The sequence below is a fragment of the Orbicella franksi genome, chromosome 15, assembly GCF_964199315.1.
Source record: "Orbicella franksi chromosome 15, jaOrbFran1.1, whole genome shotgun sequence".
Classification (NCBI taxonomy): domain Eukaryota; kingdom Metazoa; phylum Cnidaria; class Anthozoa; order Scleractinia; family Merulinidae; genus Orbicella; species Orbicella franksi.
In genome coordinates, this window is record NC_138159.1 from 14703749 (window position 1) to 14726035 (window position 22287).

Sequence of the window (22287 nt, forward strand, 5' to 3'; positions counted from 1 at the left end):
GCTGGCCACGTCGACAACGGTCAGCGCATATTTGAAAACTTTGCGGCCACGAGGGAGCTTGTCGTGTGGCAGAAAAAGAAGGTCTGCCTGGTGGACCTTGTTGGGTGTGGGAACGTCGAATTTCGGTCGAGGAATTCGCTTCGGCGCGGGGAGGTATATCTACCAGAGCGCTTGCCTGATCAGCCACTTTTTTGCGGTTTCTTCAGGTGCCTTGGCGGATTCGGCTAATTTTTTGATCGCGGCGATACCTTTCCAGTAGCCCCAGGGGCCGTAGTATATCTTTGCGAGTTTGGCATCCATATAAATAAGGCGTAAAAAAGTTTAAAGGAACCGGAAGGCTGCGTAGCCCAGAGCGAGCACCCCGGCGCCCAGGAACATGAGTTCACCGTTTTTTTGCTGCTCGCTTGGCTGGTAAAAATCTGAGAACTTGGGCTCTTTGGGGGGTACCATCTGTTCGTCAGGATGCGCCTGGTTGTAGAGTTTGAAGGCATAGTCGGTGTTGGTGAAGTTCTGCTCGGCCTGCTCCTTTACTTGGGCTTTGGTCGCGATCCAGTCGAGAAGATGGATGCGGTCGCGCGTGTATTTGGCGTAAGCCGCTTGGTACGCCTCGAGAGCTTTGTCGTGGCGCTTTTTTCTTCAAGCGCGGCTTTGTCGTCCCCGCCGAGCGTCCTCGCCAGATAATTGCCACCGATAAAAGCCGTGGCGTTCAATACAGCCACGCCAATCATGATCGCGATGCTCGCCATTATATATGTTGTAAAATCTATTTTTAATTGTTCTCGTATGGCGGCGGCGGGGGTTCGTAGGGAAGAGGTGGAGGGTATTTCTCTGGTAATGGAAATTCTTCAGTATCAAGATCCTCAAAATCGGAGTCTTCAACCGACCGAACAAAATCCAAGGCCTCAGCGGTATACAAACCAATATTGTATGCGAAATATAACAACGCATCCGTTGTGAGGGCTTTGATGGCGAAACAAGAATGCGCGCTCGCCATAGTTATATTATCGGAAGCTTTTCTCAAACCGTTACTCTAAGTTATTCCTGTTTTCCTTGTATAGTACCAAGTTGTTCGCAATCCAGTCGAGAAGGCCTTCGGGCTCGATCTTGTATTTTTCTTTGGCGTTTTGATACGCCTCGGCGGCTCGCACTTGACAATCTTTCAAAAACTCCGCATCTTCTTTTTTATTCACGTTTGCCTCGATCCAGGCGTGGTTGAGAAGTGAACGCTCGAAAAGCTCAAGAAACTCCTTGAGTGCTTCATCGTAGCTCTTTTCATCTTCTCTCGCGGATCTCGAAACAGCCTCGAAAACGTCCACGCTTGCAATACTTGCCATTTCGCAATATTATAAGAGACTTTTTTGTTCAAAACGAATTTCAAACGCTGGTGGGAAGGAGTTTTTGGTCCTCGAGGTACTGTTTGAGCGCAATGCTGCCCGCCATGACGGCGGTGAACTTCACGTAATTCATCGGGCTGTTGCTGGGATCGGAAGTGAAATTCTCTTTCACAACCTTTTTTGCTGCCCAGCCGATGCCCGCGGCTAATAACGTGAGAGTTACCGCCTCAATGACGATCTTGACAAGCTTGTTGTCTGATGGCGGTTGCTATATGGAAAATAACAAAAGTTTAAAACAAAATTAATCTGTCTTTTCCGCGTCCTCTTCTTCTTCTTCTTTCTCTGCCTCTTCCCTTCTTATTATTATTTCTCCTATTCTTCTTCTTACTTCTTGTTCTATTCTTCTTCGTCTTATTTCTTCTCCGTCCTTACCGTCAAATCATTTTTTAAAATCCTTTTGTTTGTGTCGCGCGAGCAGGTTCTGGCTCGACGCGCGCGGGCTCAGGTGCGGGCTCCGGCGTTTTTTTGTCGAATGCGGTCTTGGCCATTGCCTTGAGCTCTTCACGTTTGTAGTAAATCCCGACCAGTGAAACGACTATGCCACCAATACCAATCCATTGATTGGTGCTAAGGCCGCTATTTTTTTCTCCGCTGCTCTTTGGGCTTTCGCCGTCTGTAGTCGGGGCTGGCTCAGTGGGCTCTGTGGCGGCTTTCGCCTTATTTTCCCCGAGAGCCCTATAAGCATCGGCATCTTTCTTCTGTTGCTCCCGGGCCTGCCGCGTTCTTTCAGAAACCATTTCGGCAGCAGCCACACGCTTTGGATTTTTTACGCGCTGCGTGGTTGGATTTGGGGTTGTCGCTTGCTGTGTGATATCGGCGGCAGGTGCTGCCTGGGTCTCGACCTGAGGCGCCGTGACGGCAGGTGCGCTCTCGGATTGTTCGGTAGACATTCTGAAACAATGTGTATTCTAAGGAAATGAAAAAGTTTAATTAAAAACATTTTTTGTCAGCAAGACCTCACCAGTTGTTGATGATTGCTGACCAGTTATTTTGCAGTTGCTGAGCCGGGTACTTCATCAACGCCCTCAAGCGGATAGCCGTGTTCATCACGAGAAGGGTGGCTCTGCTCCGACAACTGTGGACTAAAATCAACATGTTTAGTGGTGATGAACACCGCGTTGGCCGCAGCAAGAAACCGACCGCACTTCAAAGCAAGGTTGCCGGCCAGATTGGAGAGCTCTAAGTTCTTTTTGGTAAGCGTCGATGTCTTTGATTTTGACGGTCATTCCGACCGCTTTTAATACAAGAAAAATGAAGCTGTCGATCAGGCTTTCTGTTGTCTTTGAGCCCACGTATGTCTCGTAGCGTTTGGTGTATTTCTCGACCTCTTTGTCGCTCAGGCGCTTCACCTGCTTGTGGGTTAGCTGCACTCCGATGGCCTCTTTGGCTTTTCCTGTGGACACCAGCACGGCCAGCTGCTCGCGAAGAGCAGGAATGTCAGGTCCGGGGGCGGTTGGAACAATACCACCTGCTGGCCCACTCGGCTCTGGCTCGGTTTGAAGAAGGTTAATAACTTCTGCTAAAGCGGCCTCTTCTCCAGCCATTGTGCAAGGCTATATGGCTTTCATTTTTTTATTCAAATAACTTTACCCCGTAGGGGTGGCGAAGCGCGAACACAAGATAAGAGAACTTTCGCTCTTTCAGCTTTGAAACCAGACCTTTGTACTCATCCGGGGAGAGTTCGCCGGCGTAATCATCGAAGATGGCTTTCGTGGTCCTCGCCGACGGGGTGTAAAAGAGAACGATCGCCGCCACGTTCTCCCGGAAGGAAGATGTTATGCCGGTCAACTTCTCAGTCAGCACCCAAACGCTAATGCTCATATGCCGAGCAGAAAAGGCGAGATTCACCAGCTCGCCTTTACGCCCTTTCACATCTTTGGAGGCCGGGCAGTCGTCGAGGATTATGAGCGTGTTGGCGCCCTCGAAAAGCCATCTCACGAGCTTCAACCACTTTTCCACAGCGTGCTGGTCGCAGACTATCACATCCATTCTTGGATCGTTTTCGCCAAGCCGGTGGTAGGTCTTGTTGTGCGTGACGTCGGGCAGATGAGCACGATGTAGTCGAACTTTCCGCGGAAAGGGTCGTAGAGCTGGTCCACCACAAACCTCGATTTGCCCGAATTAGTCGGTCCCACGATGAGAGCGTTGAAGGGTATCTTGCTTGTGTCCATGTATATTAAAACTGCACAGATTCTAGCTGTCTTTCCATAAAGTTGAACTGGGAGTCGGCGATCATGAATACATGGCATTTCATGTTGCCTGAGCCTTCGGCTTTCCGCTCGATTTCCAGCTGGACACCGTCCGTACTGTTCACAATCCGCGTGCCGCTGCCGTGCATTTCTTGGTCCGCCATGGAGCGCGTATCAATCACAAGCCCGAACCTATCACCGGTGTAAAACTTTGTCATATCCATGTGCTCCGTTTTATTTTTTTCTTTCATAAACAGGTTGCGGGCCTCTTCCCACATGTCCTTGCCTTTGATGCCGTTGTTGTAAAGCATGTTGGGCGTACCGTTGACCGTGACGATGACTTTCGTCAGATCAGGGAAGATGAATTTTTCTGAATCTCTGTCGCCAGGAGTGTACGGCTCAACAAATAGGAGGAGGAGGGCTTTTAGCGACCTTCTTTGGGCGTTGACTTTGATGTTGATCCTCGTGTCACCATTTTTTTTTGTAGGTGACCTCTTTGTCATGCATCACGTGGTCGTAAAGGAACTCTTTGCCGCTGGAGTAAACGCTGCGCGCCTTGTCTGCCAGAGTCTTGCTGCGGATCATTTTGTACTCGAGCTGGATGTTTTTCAGCTTGTATTTCAGCTGGGTTGTGTCGGGGCCTTTGACCACATGTATAGCTTCGGCAAGTTTTACGTCGAACGTGAGTTCGTTGTAAAGGGCCTGGGGGTAGAAAATGCCGTGGTCTGTTAAGATCTGATGGTCTAGCCTGATCCGGTACTTTTTTCCGTAAACCTCGTTCAGCTTGTTTTCAGCGTCGACGCCCGAGGTTTTCTTGTCTCCCGCGTCCGAGCGGATCTTCCATAAATCCTCGCTCTGAATCCCTTCGAGAAGCCTGTTGTCTCGCTTTTCCTGCGAAAGAAAAAGGTCTTCGAAAGTTTTGTATATGTCGTACCCAACCGTGTCTTGCAGGATAGTGCCCGCAAACTTCACGACCAGCCTGTCGACGAGCGCCCGCGTGACGTTCTGGACGAGGAAGTTGTTGGCGTGCCCTCCAGAAAGGTCGATGTCAAAGACAAGCGCTAGCGAGCCCGGCACCAGAACCTCGTTCTCGTTCAGCTTGGGCACGGAAACGTACAACGTATTGCCTGGGTTGGCTTCAGAGGGGGTAAAGGTGATTCGATTGACCGCGCGCTCGGCCTTCATGGCGTGTACTGTCTTTTCGCTGTGCGTTGGGCGAAGGTTCTCCGGCACCACTGACATTGTGTATAAAACACGGGCGATTGTTTTCTAATTTAAAAAATAGTATGATTGAAATATATTGCTATGTCGGCGGAAGGCGAAGGAACAAGCTTTGAAAACCCTGCTTATGACCCATATGGTTTGGACGATGATGACGACAATGAAGGTAGAGATGCCAACGAAACGACTCCTTTTATCCCAGAAAATTCGTCTACGCCACATGGTAAAGAAGAAATTCCAATGCAGACAATGCAGACTGAAAAAAGCGGGCTGCCTGCAACTTCTTATGCTGAAACCTCTTTCACCGGGGCTCATACCCTGAGTGAACAAGCGTGGGTTGCTACAAAAGATATCTACCCGGACATGAGCTCAAGCGAGCTTGAGGTTTCATACAGCTCGAAGGGGAAGCTCCAAGTCAAAATGTTTGGAGTTGGCAAAAAAACGTATGACCTGTTTACCAAAAACAGGAGAACGGGAAAAGATCAGATTAATCCAAACCTTTCAAAAGAAATAAAAGATGCTCTCGGGGCTTCCAAATACGAGAAGGTTCGAGAAATTACGTACGAAAAGCGGAAAGAGCTCAAAGAGAAGCAATACGAGGCTTCGCAGAAAGAAAAAATAAAAAGGAAATGGATGAAATAAGAGAAGACATGAAAAAGAAACAACAACAGATCGAAGCTCTCGAAAATGAAGAGGGCTCACAAGAGGAAATTGACAAACTGAAAAGAGAATTGGCAAGTCTTGAAACACAACATCAAAAGGCAAGAAGCGCTTATGAGGGAAGTGTTAAAGCGGCAGAAGACAGAGCAATGTTGGATGAAGACATTCAGGTGCTGGAAGATTCGCAAGCGGTAGATGTAGTAGAAAAAGGAAAAGAAGAATCGAGCGAAGCTATCAAAGCGATAAAGAAACGAAAGAAGCACTTGAGCAGAGAAGGAAGTTTGAATTGGGAAAGTTGTTGGACGATGAAGAAACGGACTTTACCCCTGAACAGAAACAAGAAGCTGAAAAGAAGATTTCAGCTATTGATCAAGAAATAATAAGACTGGACGGAGAAGAAAAAGAGTTCCAAACAATACTTGGCGCGAGAAAAGAATATATGGAAAAAGAAATAAAACTTCTACAAATTGATAAAGAAGAACTGGAAAAGGCACAGAAAAAAGACCTTGAGATCATGAGCGATAAAGACGCGGCGCCTTACGAAAAAGATGCGGCAGAAGAAAGAGTGGACTTGTGCGACAAAGAGATCCGTCGAGTTGATGCCCGGCTTGAAGAAATCAGGAGAGATGCCGATAGGGAGAAGTCTCTTTGGGAAAGAGTGAAAGACATCTTTAAAAAATATGGGGTGATGCTAACAGCAATATTTATTGCTGCCGGGACCACAATCGGCGCTGTCATCGGGGTCCTCACCAGAGGTTTGAAAGCCACCGGTAAGGCTTTGGGAAATGGGCTAAAAGAGCTCGGCAAAAAACTCGCTTCCATATTGCCCGGGCTGATTGGCTCGATTGTGAGCTTTCTATTCAAAGCCGCCGGCCAAGTCGTCGGGTTTCTGGCCGAGCACACCTGGCTGCTTATTCTTGCCGCGGTGGCCTTTTTGTTAGAACAATTTCCTAAGAAGCAGCGTTAACTTACCGCCAAGCCATGAACAGCAACGCCGATAATCCTACTACACCGACAATGACAGCTGTTTTGTTAATTTCATGTTACAATGTTTTATCTGGAGCCTTGGGCTCTATTTTTTGTGCCGTCGGCTGTGCTTGCTGAGTTTCGGAAGAAGAGGGTTTTTTTGATTCGGCTGTTGCGGCTTTGTGTATCGAGTTGGACGGATGGCTGTTGGGAGGGTTAATCTTTGACGGGCCGCCTGCCATGATTCTGAGCCCAGCTTTTTTTGTGTCAGGATTTACCTCGTTGTTCACCCCAAGTTTCATCCCGGAGACCGCCTGTTTCAGCTTGTTGTTGTAACCAACCGTGCTTGCGGTGTTGATTATCATTTGCGCGGGCATGAGCCAGGCCATGGGGGCTACAGCGAGATTGAGCCTCACCTTCGCTTGATCCACCGCGAGCTGGTACCTTTCCACGCTCGCGGCCAGGTCGGGCTGTCTGATCGCGTCTTCCACCAACACCAGGAACTCGCTTTCGGCTTCTCTCGCCCGGCCGCCAGAACCGAGAATGCTGCTGCGGACGTTGACTTGCGCGCCCAGGATGCAGTAAACGAAAGCCTCAATTGACTGGTTGATTCGCGCCAAGCCCGCCTGCGTCAAACCTGATGCTGTGTTTGGCGCGAACCAGTCCGCTTGGGTATCAGAAGCGGCCCCCGACTCGATGTAATAAATCAAGTCTCTTTGAATAGCTTTCCCGCCTTCATCGCTGAATTTGTTCCATCCCGGGTATTCATAGTCAGTTTTAGTCGCGCCTGACGCGTACACGTAAATGCTTCCCAGACCGTGGTTTTCTCCGTGCGTGTAGCGGAAATCACTCGACGGATCTATACAGAACTCGTTGCATATCCTTTTGTACGAAGCAACGTCATAATGATTATTGTATTGGTTGAAAGGCGAGTCTCCGGGTAAAGCGCTCATTCTCTGAATTCCTCCTAGCTGGCACAAAATGCGCCTGACCGTGAAATACACGTGGAATTTGTAGAAAGCTCTTATCTGCGGGGGGAGATTCATCCCGTTGTCAAAGATTTCGCGAGAAACTCCGCACCCCTGTGTCGCGCAGAAAACCGCGAAGTTGAGCTGCTGCGGCCAATATCTCATGTCAGGCCCTCCTAACCAGTGTTTTGCTTCGGTTCCAGAAGTGTGCCTGAGTTTGGTTTTTTGGAATATTTCTCTTAATTTTGTCGTGAAATATTGGTCAGGCGTGACGTAGATTTGGCTTTCGGCGTTGAATATTTTCTTCAAGCTGGGCGCTTTGCCGCCGAAAGGTACCGCAGGGATGGCCAATGAAACTTTTGAACCAAGCGGCGACAGTTGATAAGGAAAACCCCCGCTGTCGCCCAGACCGAGCGCCTTTTTCATTTCCGCGCTCCAGTATTTTCTGTCTGAGCCGAAGACGCTTTGAAACGAGCCTTCGCTTTCTTTGAAAAACACCTCGGCGGTTACGTTTTTTTTACGGTCGATCATTTCTTGTGAAATGAACCTGCTTTTGTCCGCTTTTGGAAAGCGGTTTAAAAAGTTTGTCCACGCCTTTTTCTTCGCGGCATCTTCTTTTTTCAAAAACTTGGGATCATCAAACCTGGGATCTTGCTCGATATCGTCCCACCAATTCGGCATTGTATTTGAATATAATTATTGTTTGTTAAATATAAAATGGTTGTTCTCACTGTTGTCGCACATAAGAATGGAGAGACTATCTATTTTGAAGGGCCGATACCGAAAGTACATTTCATGAAACTCATATCTTGTAGTTTTTTCAACAGCTGGGACACTTTGAAAAAAGAAGGTTCAGGCTCCTTGGGAGATAAAAACAAAGATAGAGCTTTGTCAGTTAGTAAAATAACCCCAGGGCATTATAATTTAGAAAGCATGGCAAAAGAAATAGACGGTCTGTTCGACAAATATGGCTATAAACAGTTGGAAACAGAAATAAATCAGCCTGTTGGCCAGCTTGTAATCAGGAATTTTGGGGCAAAACCGATTGAACTTGATCGCGATTTAGTCAATTTGCTTGGTATTGAGCGAAAGTTGGATCTTATAACATTCGTAAAACGGCTTACAGCTCCAACGACATATTTCATGCATTGCGATTTGATCGACACAGAACGGAATCTGTTCAATGGCAAAAGGTCAGATGTTTTAGCCTTGTTTGATGTGAAAGGGAAGCCTTATGAAAAGGTGAGCTACCAGGGTTCTCCGCAACAGGTTTTGCGAGAGTGCTCTATAGGCGAGTTTATAAATAGCATCACCATTAGCGTCAAAGATGAAAATGGCGAACTCTTTGATTTCAAGGGCTCCCCACTTCTTTGTGAATTAGAGTTAAATTAAATTTCTATATATACGCGATGTCTTCAGCAAATGTGTTAACACCAAGCGCGCCGCCTGCCGAGAATGAAAGAAGACTCTATCCAAGCCTTCCCGAAACGACAAACGCCGAGAATTTCCGGCTAACTGAGATAAGTAGAATTGAAAAAGAAATATCTGCCGAGGTCGAGCATTACAGGCTCGTGTTGAAAAAATACAAAAAAGCCCGGAAAGTGCTGCACTATTCCCTGGTTGGCCTTGGCGTCCTCACGGCAGTTCTGTCTTCTGGGGCTGTTGCAACATCACTCACTGGTGTTGGAATTGTTGTCGGCGCCCCTGTTGCCGGGATAGCGGCTTTATCTGGTGCAGTTTCCACTGGCTTGTCCGTTGTCAACAAGAAGCTTGAACGCAAAGTTAATAAGTACTCTAGAATCCATTCTCTGGCTATCGGGAAACATGACTCGATAAACCTCGCCGTCTCACAGGCTCTTAATGATAATCGCGTTTCTGACACGGAGTTTCAACTGATCACACGTGAAATGCAGAAATATCGCCAACTTAAAGAGGCTTTACGAACGAACTTCGCGCGAATACAGAGAAGTCCAATCCAGCCAGATATCGAAGAAATAAGAAACCAGGTTCGGGCCCAGGTTCGGGAAGAATACAGAAAAAAACTTGCAGATTGAAACACAAATTTGAACTAAATTTTGAGCGAAAAAACACAAAACTGTCTCTTGGTCTTATAAAAAACAGATGATTGCGTTACACCGCGTTACCTTCACGCGCGACGTTGCGTAACTGGGTTGCGTTACTGTCACGCGTTGCGTTGCGTGACAGGTCACACAAAAGGGCAAAACCCTGTCGGGGGGTGCTCGTTGGCTGTTCTTTTGCCTAGCCCCGGCTAGGACTTTCCCGCCGCTAACACGACGGCTGTCGCCCCTTTTACCTCCGGGCGAGGTTTGAGGTCCCGAGGGACCTCTGAACACCCCCCAGTCTCCACTGGGCGGGGGCTGGTTCACCCGGGGTTGTTACCGTGGACAGTCTCACCCCATACCCCTGACAAGCGCCTTTACGTGTCGTATCAGGAATCAGAGGTGGCCACCCTCACACCCAAAAGCACCTTCGTTTGCTCGCTGATAAATACTATAATTCTTCAAGCTATAGACATTGATCCAGTCGCCTCCCCTTTCACTTGTGGTGTTGCTTCTCTGTCCTTTGCCTAAATTTCGCAGGTTTTCACACATACGCATGCGCTTTTGGGCGGCGAGATGATGTCATGCTTGAGCTATATTTAGAGCTTGGCTGAATAAATTATATCCCAACAGCAGTTCTGAAGGCCAAAATGCTTGTGCTTTTCCACGCTATTTGCTTCATTTTCATGGAACTTTCTACACCCGTTTGACAGAAAGAGGTCAGACAGATAACATATCAAGTCGTTGAAGCCATGCGAGAAGCAGAGGAGACTTAAACGGGCTCGATTGAGTCCCTTGTTCAAGGAATATCACATGTTACAAGCGATCGAACGTTGCGATCGAATCTTGCTATTTTCTCGTTTCCTTCTGCTCGCTTCACTTCGGCAGCTTTTGAGGTGAAAAAATAACTTACAGCGCGTTGACTGAGCGTATTTTTTTGGTAAATTCTGTTCTGGTTCGTTATTTTCGGCCCAAAGAAAAAAATCTTGAGTTGTCCTCCATGTTTTCAGCACTACTCGGCCAAGGGCCTGGGGAATATTTGGTTCCAGTCTTTCTGAGAAAAAATGTCACGCAACTCGCAGATTTCAAAACAAAACTTTTGCTTCGAACGAAGGTTAGTCGCCGCCTTTTTCGCTAACGCTCCCTGCCAAAAAGGAACCACTCGTGCCAATTATAACCGTTCCAAGAGCATATTTCTAAAAACTTCGTGTAATCGTGGTCTTCTTCTATGAGAAGTTTTGGCCCCTTCGGCGGCCTTACCGAGGGTTTATGAATAGTTCCCTCCCTTTCGAAACAGAGGAAACAACAACCCTCGAAATAGCAGTTCAGATATTCAAAGCAAATTATCATTGGCACAATTTGCTGCTTGAATTCGCAGAATGGCAGTTTTGAAATATGCTCGTGTACCTTGTCCCACCCCATTTCCTTTTTTTCCTTTATTTTTATCGCGATATACTCCTTTAGAATCATCTCACGAAGCTCTGGAGGTAGGTTTTGAATGGCCTCGGAAAGTTGGCAGTTGCTTGATTGTTTGGCAGCCATGTCGGCGTATATACTGTGCATATACTTCTTCAATAGGAAAAAATTTCTGGCGCACTTTTGTATATAATCAGTGCAGGCATTTCTTCAAGAAAAAGAATTTGTGTGCCGATTGATTACAGACGTTACAGCTTCGCTGGAGCGCTCGCGCGATTTAATTGTTGTACTGTTTGCGTGACACACACATATGAGATGAGGGTTCTGGACGCAGCAGTGATCAAGGGAAGAGAACGGGCAAAATAACCCTCCCACGCTTAACTTCCCGATACTTGTGAGGGAAGTTAAGCGTGGGAGGGTTATTTTGCCCGTTCTCTTCCCCCTTGATCACTGCTGCGCCAGAACCCTCATCTTATATGTGTATCGAGTGTGATTTCTTTATTCAATTCATTACGTCAATACAAAGAAATGCGTATACACGATTTCTCACGAAGAAATAGTCTCTCCATGAGACAGAAATAGAACTCTTCAGCATTGAGTTTCTTGTCTAAACTAGTTCGGACTTCTCGAGCTCTGATGACAGTGTAAACAAATACAAAAAAAAAGTTTAAAAGCGTTTGGCCACGCGCGCGCTGTCTTGCAGGGTCGCTGGTCAAAGCTTTATTGTCTCAAGAAATATTTGTTACAAGTGTTCAAATGCACTTCCTGGAAAATTCTTTGTACAGTGCAAGTTAATACTTAATTAATTAAAAATACTTTTACCGTAGGCTATAATCTTTTCATCGATAGTTCAACTTCACGTGCAGATCGTTATCTGCATTCGATCAAACTTAGTTTTCTATCGAACCATTCAAGTTCAATTTTCTCTCGCGGGGTCAGCTTGAGAGCTTTAGTCTCGATAAGTTCTTCTTTACTGTGTTCAAAATATAACCATGCTACGCGGTTTTTTCGGTAACTTAATTTTTGCCATTATTGCTCGAATGTTCTGCGGAAATCATCTTAACCGGAAATCGATCCGTCGAAATCAACAAATACAAATTTAATCACTGTAGCGTTCCTTCAGATCACGTAAGGCTACAAACGAACAATATCAACTTGTTATTACGCTTAGCAAATGAACTTAGAACGATTTTCTTTCTAGAACTCGTTCTTGTAATTAAAATGATCAAAGAAAGAACGACAGCTTAAAACGACATAGCGGTAACACCCAAACTCCAAGTGAATTGCTTTTAATTGGCGTTTTTAATTAACGAAATTTCTAAAGCAATGCCTTTCAAATTATTAAAGTTAAAAGTGGTCCATTATGTTTTTCTTTTTTCACCCAAATGTTCTAAGATAGCCTTCTGCAGTTTGTTGGAAACGAATTATATATTCAGGGTGACCGTCCGCGTCACGCAATTGTTTACATTCCCATGGCGGTTCAGGAGAAAATTTATGAAAAACACAGGCCAAGGCGGGCGACTTAAAACCATTTGCCCAGAGATGTTTTTTGATTCTCAAACAGGTGGGTGTAAAGTTAGGCCGTAGAAAGTGTGTTTGTGGCATTTAAAGTTATAGCCCATAGAAAAATATGGTGATATTTTAGTGCTATAATTCGTTTGCAACACATTGCAATATTTTGCGTTTCTGTTCGATCTCGTTTCGGGCTCAAACGAAACCTCGATTTATTTTATTTTTCACTCAGTCATACCATGAAGACCTGAGCTGAATCTAAAAACCATTGAAAGATTCTCAAGTAGCTGTTGTGCGACGTGCGAAGAAATCAAATTTCCAGAAAATTCAGCATAACTGGAAGTAGGTTTTGAGCTCAATCGGGGCGAAATCGTTTTTCGCAAATTTCTTCCAAAAAAAGCTGCATTAGCAGAAACTAACTATGGTCGGTTTGTTCTCTAGCTAGGGCCAATCTTTGGGCAAAAAATGAGCAAAATCGATTTTTCGACTTGTGCCGTTGTTTGGTCCATATTTGTGAGCAGTGGCTCTTAAAGATTCCCCGTTTTAAAGATTCCCGCTTTCAAAGATTCCTCATTTTAAAGATTCCCGATTTTAAAGATTCCCGCTTTTAAAGATTCCCGCTTTTAAAGATTCCCAATTTTAAAGATTCCCGCTTTTAAATATTCCCAATTTTAAAGATTCCCGCTTTTAAAGTTTCCCCATTTTAAAGATTCCCCGTTCCCCTTTCCCCGTTCGCCATTTTCATTCCCCGATTCCCATGCCCCGATTCCCCGTTCCCCCATTCCCCGTTCCTCGTTTTAAAGATAGCCTATCGACGACGTCTATAGCCGATCAAATAAATGAAATGGAACCTCCTATTCTGAAGTTTACGTTTGCTTAAAACCTTCACTTTTAGATTAGCTTTTAAGAGGCAGTCTAGGATAAAACGATCTGAGAACTGCACTTGGCAACTGAAAGACTAAATAAACTGACAGGAGCCGCGTCATGGTTTGCGCATATTGAAAAGTTTAGCCTCAATTTTTAAAAGTCGTCATTTGTAATCCGTGTTAATCGTCTCCATCCTTAGCCATCCTTGTTCCTTTATGGTTTATCATTATCTCTTTGGTGTTTTCTATCTTATTAAACTGTTATTTTCAGGTTTCCTTCCATTTACTCAAAGTACCGTGACTGAGCCCCTTGAAGGTTAGAATGAAAAGAGATCCACTTTGATTCCAAATGATATTCCAATCGCCATTTATTTCGCCTCGTCATGGGCCAACGCGAAGTCTCCAAAAGCATATAAAACACTTTATTCGGAGTAACATATCTAGCAATAATTCTTATTTCAATTTCCTCATAGATCGTTCCAGTTTTCAAAGAGATTTAACGGGTCTGCCTAATGTGCGAGCCACTGGTAAGACGAAATCAAGCATGTTACTGAGCAATGCAAATCGTCGTCGAACGATGGCTGAAAATGGCCTTCATTGATTAAGAAGCTAATTCTTAAAACTCTCGTCTTTACTGTCAAAAAGTGTAGTCCTTAAGGGCAAAAATGAAATACGCAAAACACTGTATGATTTTAATAGTTCAAAAGTTATCAGTATACATACACGGATCATTTGCGACATTCAAGACCAGTATCGAAACTGATTTAATTAGAGCTACAGCTTAATTACCTTCTTCAAAATCTGGGCTTTAGTCATTTCCCAGGCTTTCACATTGGGCTGTAGTAAATAGGTAAGTATTACCTTCCAAACTTGAACACAGCTGTTAACGACTTGGCGAACAGAAAGGCTTGACTCCATGGCAAAATTTTGGACTAAATACCCTATCGAAACATCGTTTCAGAGCTGGATATTTTCGAGAATCAGACAACGATCTATCAAAGTTTGATTTTCCTGGAAAAAAAAAAAATCAAGATTTGTAGACTTAAATTTTGAAAAGTCATCACATCTAGACCGGCACAAGCGCCCCAAGTTCACGATGCATGGGGTTCTTATTTACTTATTTGTTTTATCTTTTTTTGTTTGACCGTTCAGCGAAATATGGCATATACTATTACATAACAATGAAGTATCAATACGCAAAACGTGACTCTCGCCAGAGACGCCAGAGGAGTGGAAAACCAAAAAGCGATCGATAACTCGCCCTTAAAATTAAAGGCTTCGGACCAACCTGAGAAGTGAGAAAACAAAGACAAGGCGCATTGAGTTTAGTCGATGTTATTGTCAAAATATTAGAATTTCAGCTACAACTTCGATTTCAACTTTTTCTTATACAAACCTTTATCAAGTCGCCGCCATATGCTGCAGGGTGAGAGTCACGTTTCGCCTATTCAAACTCGGTTGTTGCGTAATAGTATGTGTCACGTTTCGCAGAACGTTTGCTCACTGCTAAAAAAAACATCGTCGTGTGCTTGGGTGGCCTGTAATATAGACTGTTGGGAGATGAGTATCAGAGAGTCGGTCCCACAAAAAAGGAGACCGCTTATTGTACCAGCGAGGGCACTGATGGCATATGTTCAACTTTACAATACCGTTTTCGAAGAGCGGCGAAATAAACCCGTCGGTTGAATTGCGGTCTGGGAACTGATCCGGCCCCTTGTAAGTGATCATAAGTTTCCTGACCTACCCCGTCAAGAAATGTGCTATGGCATGGATAGCTTTTTCGACGTTCTCTCGTCACCTTCGTCGATTTTTTGCTCTCGCTACAATTTGCTTGCGGCAAGAATACGGAAAAGCTCTTTTTTACGGGAACGCTTGCTATGCAGGCTAAAGAAGGGATGGTCGGAGTTACGTGACTGACTTAAGAAGTGACCAATTCCCGTTTTGAATCATCCACAACTCCTGTTATGCTTTACAGTTTTCACCAAAAACAAGTTGCACAATTGAATTGTTAATTACATCTACAGCAGACGTCACTCTTCCGCAAAAACTCTATGATAACACACAAAAAATACACAGAACCGGGCTTCGACAACAAGTTTATTCTTACTTGTATTGGTCTACAACTGAGTTGAAAAAGTCTATCTTTATGTTGTAATTCTGCAAAAAGGAACCGCTTGATTTTCCCCACCAAATTTAACCCAAGACTAGTCTCTAACAAATCTTCTCATGAATCTTTGAATCGAAAGAAATCAAAAACACTTTTTTTACTCCTTATTGTTGTCGTTTTGGCTCTTCGTTAAGCCTTTACTTGTCCTTGCTCGGCAGAGTAGAAGCCTGATGGCGGGCAGCAGCATTCTCATAGACCACCACGTTGTTGTAATCTTTGTCATGACTTAATATCTCAATTCGGTGGTCAACAAAGTGATATTCTGGCAACACCACATCCTTCTTGGCTCTGCAAAGGAGCAAACAAACTCGGATCAGTGACCATAACAGGAGTCTACATAAGCATATGACAAATGCAATGCTGTTTTTAAACTCTTAGCACTGGTTGTTGCCAGCTTCCGAAGTCCACTAACCTGACAAAAAACAAGTTCATTCCCTACTAGGTAAGGTTATATGCTGGGTAAATTATTGGATATTGCCTTAGAGCCAAAATTTTGGAAGTCGTGTTTAACACCATTTCCTACAAGGAGTATTTATAATCGAGCAATCGGAGCTAAGGTCATTGCTTTCACTCAAGTAGCGATCACTAAGAGCTGATCTTTATCTGTCATTCGACACAACTGGATCATTGAAGGTAAAGTTAGCACCTTGAAATTAAATATCGTAGACAAAAAGGTCACAATCCACACTGATGAAAAAGACACCAGACATGCATGACTCAGCGTGACCAAGCAAAAATAAGAGATTAATGGAATTTGATTACATATAATTTAATACAAAATTGTAAATTAAGATATAGCAGCTTAATCAAATAAATGATGGATTTTGCAGATACTCGTGCATTATCGTGCAATCGGAGCTTAGGTCATTGATTTCACTCAAGTAGCGATCACTAAGAGCTGATCTTTATCTGCCTTCCATCATACGTACATCGCAATTGCGATCTAAAAAATCCGATAATACTTCATAAGACTGGAGATCTGAGCTTTTTAAAGTTCGATATTTGGATATTAACTTTGGTTTTTCAGGATGTATGTCATTAATAAAAAACAATTAATCTGTGCTGTCTGCAAATAGCCAATTGATTTACCATATCATTTTCCGTAGTACGATTTGTTTTGCAGTTGGTAAGATTTCGTCATTAATTTCTTATTCCGTGGCACCAAGTCCCTTAAGCACATAAACAAAAGCTTACTTGTAAGTACTTCTGAAGTTACATCGGTGATGCTTATTTCCTTCAAGCAACAGAGTCCTCTCAACTTCCCCCACTAGCACTCCATCACGCACATACATATTCTCAGTGGATGGCTCCCATTTCAGCGTCTTCTTCTGCATAATTGGACCATTAGCAGGAAAGTTAACACCATGAAATCGAATATCGTAGATAAAACGGCCGTCCTCCATTCTGATGAAAAAGACATGAGACATACTCAGCGTGACCAAGCAAAAACACGCGAAAATTTGTACGTTAAAATATGACAGCCTAATTACAGGGTATAACGTCAACAGAAACAATTATTGTCTTTATTTACTTTCTTACGGTTCTACACAAAAAAGAAACATTTTGGAAAAGAACCTTAAACTTGTAGTTGAAAAATATTTGATAACGAAATTTTCCAGTAATAACAAAGTAAAAAGGTAAGCAATAAGAAAATTCAAACCATACCAATAGATCTATGAATAAACTCCCACAAAATAATAGTCAAAGATAAAAAAAAGGGGGCAGAAATCAAGTGATTCGATTGAAACTGAACACATTTTATGAATGCGGAACGTTTTTCTCTTTAGAAGGCATTATATTTTCATTTTACTAACTTGATGTTGTTCAGGACACGGTGCAAATGCCTCCATCTTCGAAAGTCATACAACGTTCCCAGGAATACCCCGCAGGAAACGACTGCTTGAAATAGTCTGGGAGGTCTCTTGGGTATTTGGTGAATGCCCTGTTACCGTACGAGAATGCTGTCGTCAAGATATTGTAAGCAAAAGGGAGAGGTCTACCTTCTTGGACTTGAAGGTTTATAGTGTGTTTTCCCCTGAAACAAAACAGAAAACCAAAGACGTAAGAAAACGTACTGTTCATGCAGCACTTCCAATAATTCCTGATCGTGCAAAGTATTGAAATCTACTTTTTTTTTTCTTTGCGGCGTTCTTTTACACACGCGATCATGACAGCAAGGTCACCGTCTGGGTTATTGTTTACTCTCTCTCTTTAAAATAGCGCACGTTATTCCAGTGTTTACTTTGAAAAGAGTAACAACGCAGCGACCTCCTATTGCAGTTTTGTAATAAACTTTGTTAGTCCTAACAAAGAAAAGCTAAGGGAAAATGAAGTACCTTAGGCGCAATTCACGTGTAAGCTAGAAAGGGGACAGTCTGATCACGCCTCAATGGGTGTGTCCTTCAATCTTATGTAACCCAATGAATTGAATGAAATGTTTGTTTTCAGGTGAATGTTACCCGGCCGGGAATTACATAACAAATGGGAGCCTACGAATTGGCATATTTAACAAAACGTTTAGCGCCAAGGAAGCTAGATTTTATATATCGATTTCTAGATAAGAAAGAACTTTTTGAAATACTTGAAGTAGGCTATCTCGCTTTGTATAGTTCGTGCACTTAACGGTCGTAAGATCCAAATAAAAGAATCAAATATAAACTAGTATCTGCTGCGATAGAATGAAAGAAATTTGCCTTCAGACAAGCAAATTCCCGGTACTAAATCTCGTTCAATGGAAAAACTTAGGGGAAAAAATCTTTTTTCTAAACATATCACTGAATGTGGCCGTAAAACTGAACACGCGAGTAATTATTTAAAATTTTACTTACTCGAAAGGCTTGCCTTCTCCGTCTCCTGTAATCACGAACGGGTGCCCGTTTACAGAGCCTTGCATACACAGCTTGATCTTCATGTCTGTTTCAATCACACTCTGCAAAATGAGATTGGGATGAATCTGATATCAGTTACCAATTAAAAATAGGAAGCAGAGTTAATTCATCAGTAAAAGACAAAATTAAACCGTTTTTTGGTTATTTCTGTGCTACACTCACCATGATGGTAGAGGTACGGTAAGATATTAGCTTCGCCTTATGCAGCTCTTGTTGTTCTCGATCTGCTCAGTTCAAATTCACCAAGATGAATGGTAACTCAGCTCGAAGAGTGCTGCTTTAAAGCTGAATGTCACACCCGAAATCCCCTTGTCGACCAATCATACGTCGGGAGCCCTTGGTAGCAAATTAAATTTGACATGACAAACGAGCAGTATTGAAATCACAATGGGGTTACACAAACCCTTTTTGTTATATGTTCAAACGCCTGTAGAAACGCAGAGATTTTATCAATCGAGATAATGTTTTCGCTGAAGTAATCAGGGAAACAAGTAGATTTTATTAAAGGAAAAAAAAAGTTGGGGTTAATGGCACTTTAAGGATGGAGCAGATTAACATGCATTACAAACGACAAAATCGAAAAAAAATAGGCTAACATTTTCAAGGTGCGCAACCGTGACGTAGCTTCCTTAACCCTCAACGACCTAATCCAAAGTTTATTCAGCAAGTCAGGCTACTTTCAAAGGCCTCTGTTTAACTCGAAATACTGAAGCATAGTTTGATGTCCTACCTTAGCTTGAAAATTGGAACTCGAGACGGTGGATGAATACACAATATCAAATACTCTCTTCAAGTACTGATGAATACTGCAAGACACACTGTTATTTATTCTCCATAGGCCGTATAATTTATGCGTTTTTGAGAGGTGGTTGCCTTTTAGAATATGAACGACATACACGTGAAAAAACACTCCTACATGTTGATCTGGCTACATTGACTACAAAATTATTAACTGTCTGGCGGTGTGCGTTTATAGCTGTTTATTTTCCAATCTTCCTCTGTAGGGAATGCTTTTAATTTCGAATCTCCCCCAGGGCCAAATGAATATTTTTAAGTTTCATCTCTAAACAGCTTAAATATTTTTAAATTCCTGCGTCCTTATTTCAGTTCTCTTCTTATATATTTTTGCTTGAGAAAAAAAGACTTAGTTCTGCCTGCCCAAATGTAACAAAGATTTCACACTGGATAAATAGATTGCACGAGAGGCTAGACGTTAAACCCATCCATTTGGATTCCCCAGTTGTTAGTGGTGGAATTCCCGTTACGTTACCTAAAACTTATTGGTAAAGGACAATAATTTTACTTTTTATTAAAAAATGCAAGTCGCCGGCTCTCTTTCTCGCAAGGATATCCGATGGGTTCTCGGTATAAATATATTCTTAACGATACAGGTGAAGTAAGCTGTGATGCCCAATTGGATATACTTCCTTGCAAACCCGAGAAAAGTCTTTTTAATCAGTCTGCTTTAAAGTCTTGGGTGCGGCCATGGATTCTTTCTCCGGGGATGAATATAAATCACGGTAAGGAAAAAGGATGCGGAGCAACTGAAAATCACGATAACTGTTGTTAAAGGCCAAATTCCTAGAGTAAGCTGTCGCCTTTGGATCATGTGAAAACGTTTAAGAACATCAGGGATGTAACAAATGATAAATAATACCTCTTTGGTTTTTGTTTTGATAGTTATATCTTTGTTCTAGAAGGTTTCCGGTGCTATAAACTTATTGACAATATTTTTACTCGTACTGATTATGAAACAGCTGCCAATAATTGTTTTGTTAACAACCTTCTTAATAATTCTTTCAAAACCCGTTGAAAGGTTTCCGACATTCTAATTTTTTAATAATTTTTGCGTGGAGAGTATTTTTGTGTTATTAGTTTTTAGCGGTTTTGTAGTTTGAAAAGAACCTCTCGATGTTGTTAGTATGCGGCAGGCGTTTTTAGTTTTGTTGTCGGTACATTTTTGTTATTAGCGTTTTACTGAAAGCGCACAATATGTGCATGTTTTTAAGACAAGTGGAATAAATATTTGGGGGAAAAGTGAGACGGGCCAAACAATGAAACCGGTTTCTTTATGTTACCTTGCGTGAAACAACTGTATCGATACCGACGAAGTAAACAAAACATTTAACTATAAATATTTCTATTTATTTAAGGACTGTGCTCTTAACAGGTTTCTCTCAAAAATTGTTTTGAAACTGAGGCGTTGTTTTCAAAGCGGTTCCGCCATTTACCTGTAGTCAATAATTTGAGCGTTAGAGCTGTGTATTTTGAGTAGTTATGAGCATATGTGAGTCTTTTATTGAAAGTAAAGATATTTACAGTTTCCCTGGCATGCAGGATAAACTTAGCCAAACTTGGTGGACTTGATTATAACAGTGGTTTTATAATGAAAGAATGAGTGATGCGAATGCAGCCATAACACTACTGGAAAAATGACCTGAAAAAATTTCAGGCTCTGAACGAGATTCCAACCCACGACCTTTGCGTTACCGGTGTAATGCTCTACCAACCGAGCTATCAGAGCCACATGAGAGCGGTTATACGTTAAGGCTGATTTCCAAGTCAGTTGATATTGTTCACTTTATTACGGTACAAGTGGCTAGATAGGTGAGCAAGAGGTTTGACTTGTTTGATGTAAAGCACATTTCGATCACCTGTTGCCGGGTGCAAACTAACGCATGACGCATGACGCATGACGCATGACGAGGTCGATTAAGTAGACCGTTAGGCGCCCTTGAAAACAATTTTTGTATTATCTCTTCAGTGCTATATAACTCCATTTGTTCATGTCACAGAACGGCTCAGTGAGTGAGGCCGAATTTGGCTTAATGTCGAATTTATGCTACGTACCTCTTTACATTATTTAAAATATTGCTGTTTCTGTTCTTTTGAATACGCTAGTGAACTTTACAGGCAAATAAAATGGCTTTCTCTCATTCAGTTTTCCACGTTTATGATATTTGGTCATGTTTGCTTCTCTGACAACATTTATAACTCTTCAAATGTTGTCAGAGAATGTCGGTCAATTTACGAAAAAATAAATTCCTTCTGACTATTCAAAATATTTGAAAATTACGGGCGCCGCTATGAAAAGCACGGTGAAAATACCTACTTGTATTAGTTTTGATTAGTGTCGTTTTTGTTAAAAACTGAGACCGACAGCTTAGCCAGTGTTATGTGTAAAGTTCTCATAATAAATTGATTTATTTAAGGCTATGTTTAAAAACACAGCCTTACCGGTGTTGAATTACAATCACATTCTCTTACAATTGTTTTGAAAGGCGTTGTTTTCAAAGCGGTTCCGACATTTACCTGTAGTCAATAATTTGAACGCGAAAGCTATGTTTGTTTTGAGTAGTTATGCACATTTGTGAGTTTTTTTGGTTGAAAATAAAAATACTTACAGTTCCAAATATTTACAGTTGGTGGACTTAATTTTAAGAGTGGTTTTATATTTCTATGTTCTTTTCGTTTTTATTCGGGAGTAGAACGTTTTCAGTGTCTTCCCCCAGAAATATATACCCGTTGATCTCCATGCATTTAAATTTTGAAAAACATATATGTCGAAAGAGCTGGAGATGAACTACTCGTTTGGACAGCTGGCAGCAATCTTCCATACTCTCTTTATTTTTTGTAAGAATATCGAGGCTGAAGTTTGCGAATTTTAAGAAGATTTTAAGAATTAACCCGAGGCTGAGATTTTGAAAAGAATACAATTATGTTTGTTGAAAATTTCCGTACAATGAAATTTTATTTTTTTAACTAAACCGTATAAAATTTTTCCTTTCTCTAAAAAGCGCGCAAAACTAGCCAAGAGACAACAAAAACAGCGCTAGCCGTATGTTCGATGATAAATTCATTTCTGCAAGAGATTATACGCTATAATCTAAGAACATTCACAAAAAAAAATTTCAGTCTAAACTAGGCAGAAAAGTAATAATATTCAGCCTGGAGCGAAAGAAAGGTAGCTGCTGATGCTG

At 42.6% G+C, this 22287-nt stretch overlaps 1 protein-coding gene, 1 long non-coding RNA gene and 1 pseudogene across 3 annotated transcripts in view; all 3 read right to left on the reverse strand.

The window, feature by feature from the left end:
• The window catches only part of LOC145470193 (uncharacterized), a 370979-nt gene that overhangs the window by 49134 nt on the left and 299558 nt on the right, over positions 1–22287 (reverse strand). The window lies entirely within an intron of this gene.
• Positions 3571–4828, reverse strand: LOC145470404 (uncharacterized; annotated as a pseudogene).
• LOC145470216 (GFP-like fluorescent chromoprotein cFP484) lies at positions 15105–18348 on the reverse strand. The gene is made up of 4 exons (XM_081454048.1): positions 18248–18348; positions 17251–17454; positions 16614–16847; positions 15105–15707 (listed from the first exon to the last, which is right to left on the reverse strand). The coding sequence occupies exons 1-4, from the start codon at positions 18328–18330 to the stop codon at positions 15557–15559; spliced, it is 672 nt and encodes a 223-aa protein (XP_081310174.1). The 5' UTR covers positions 18331–18348; the 3' UTR covers positions 15105–15556.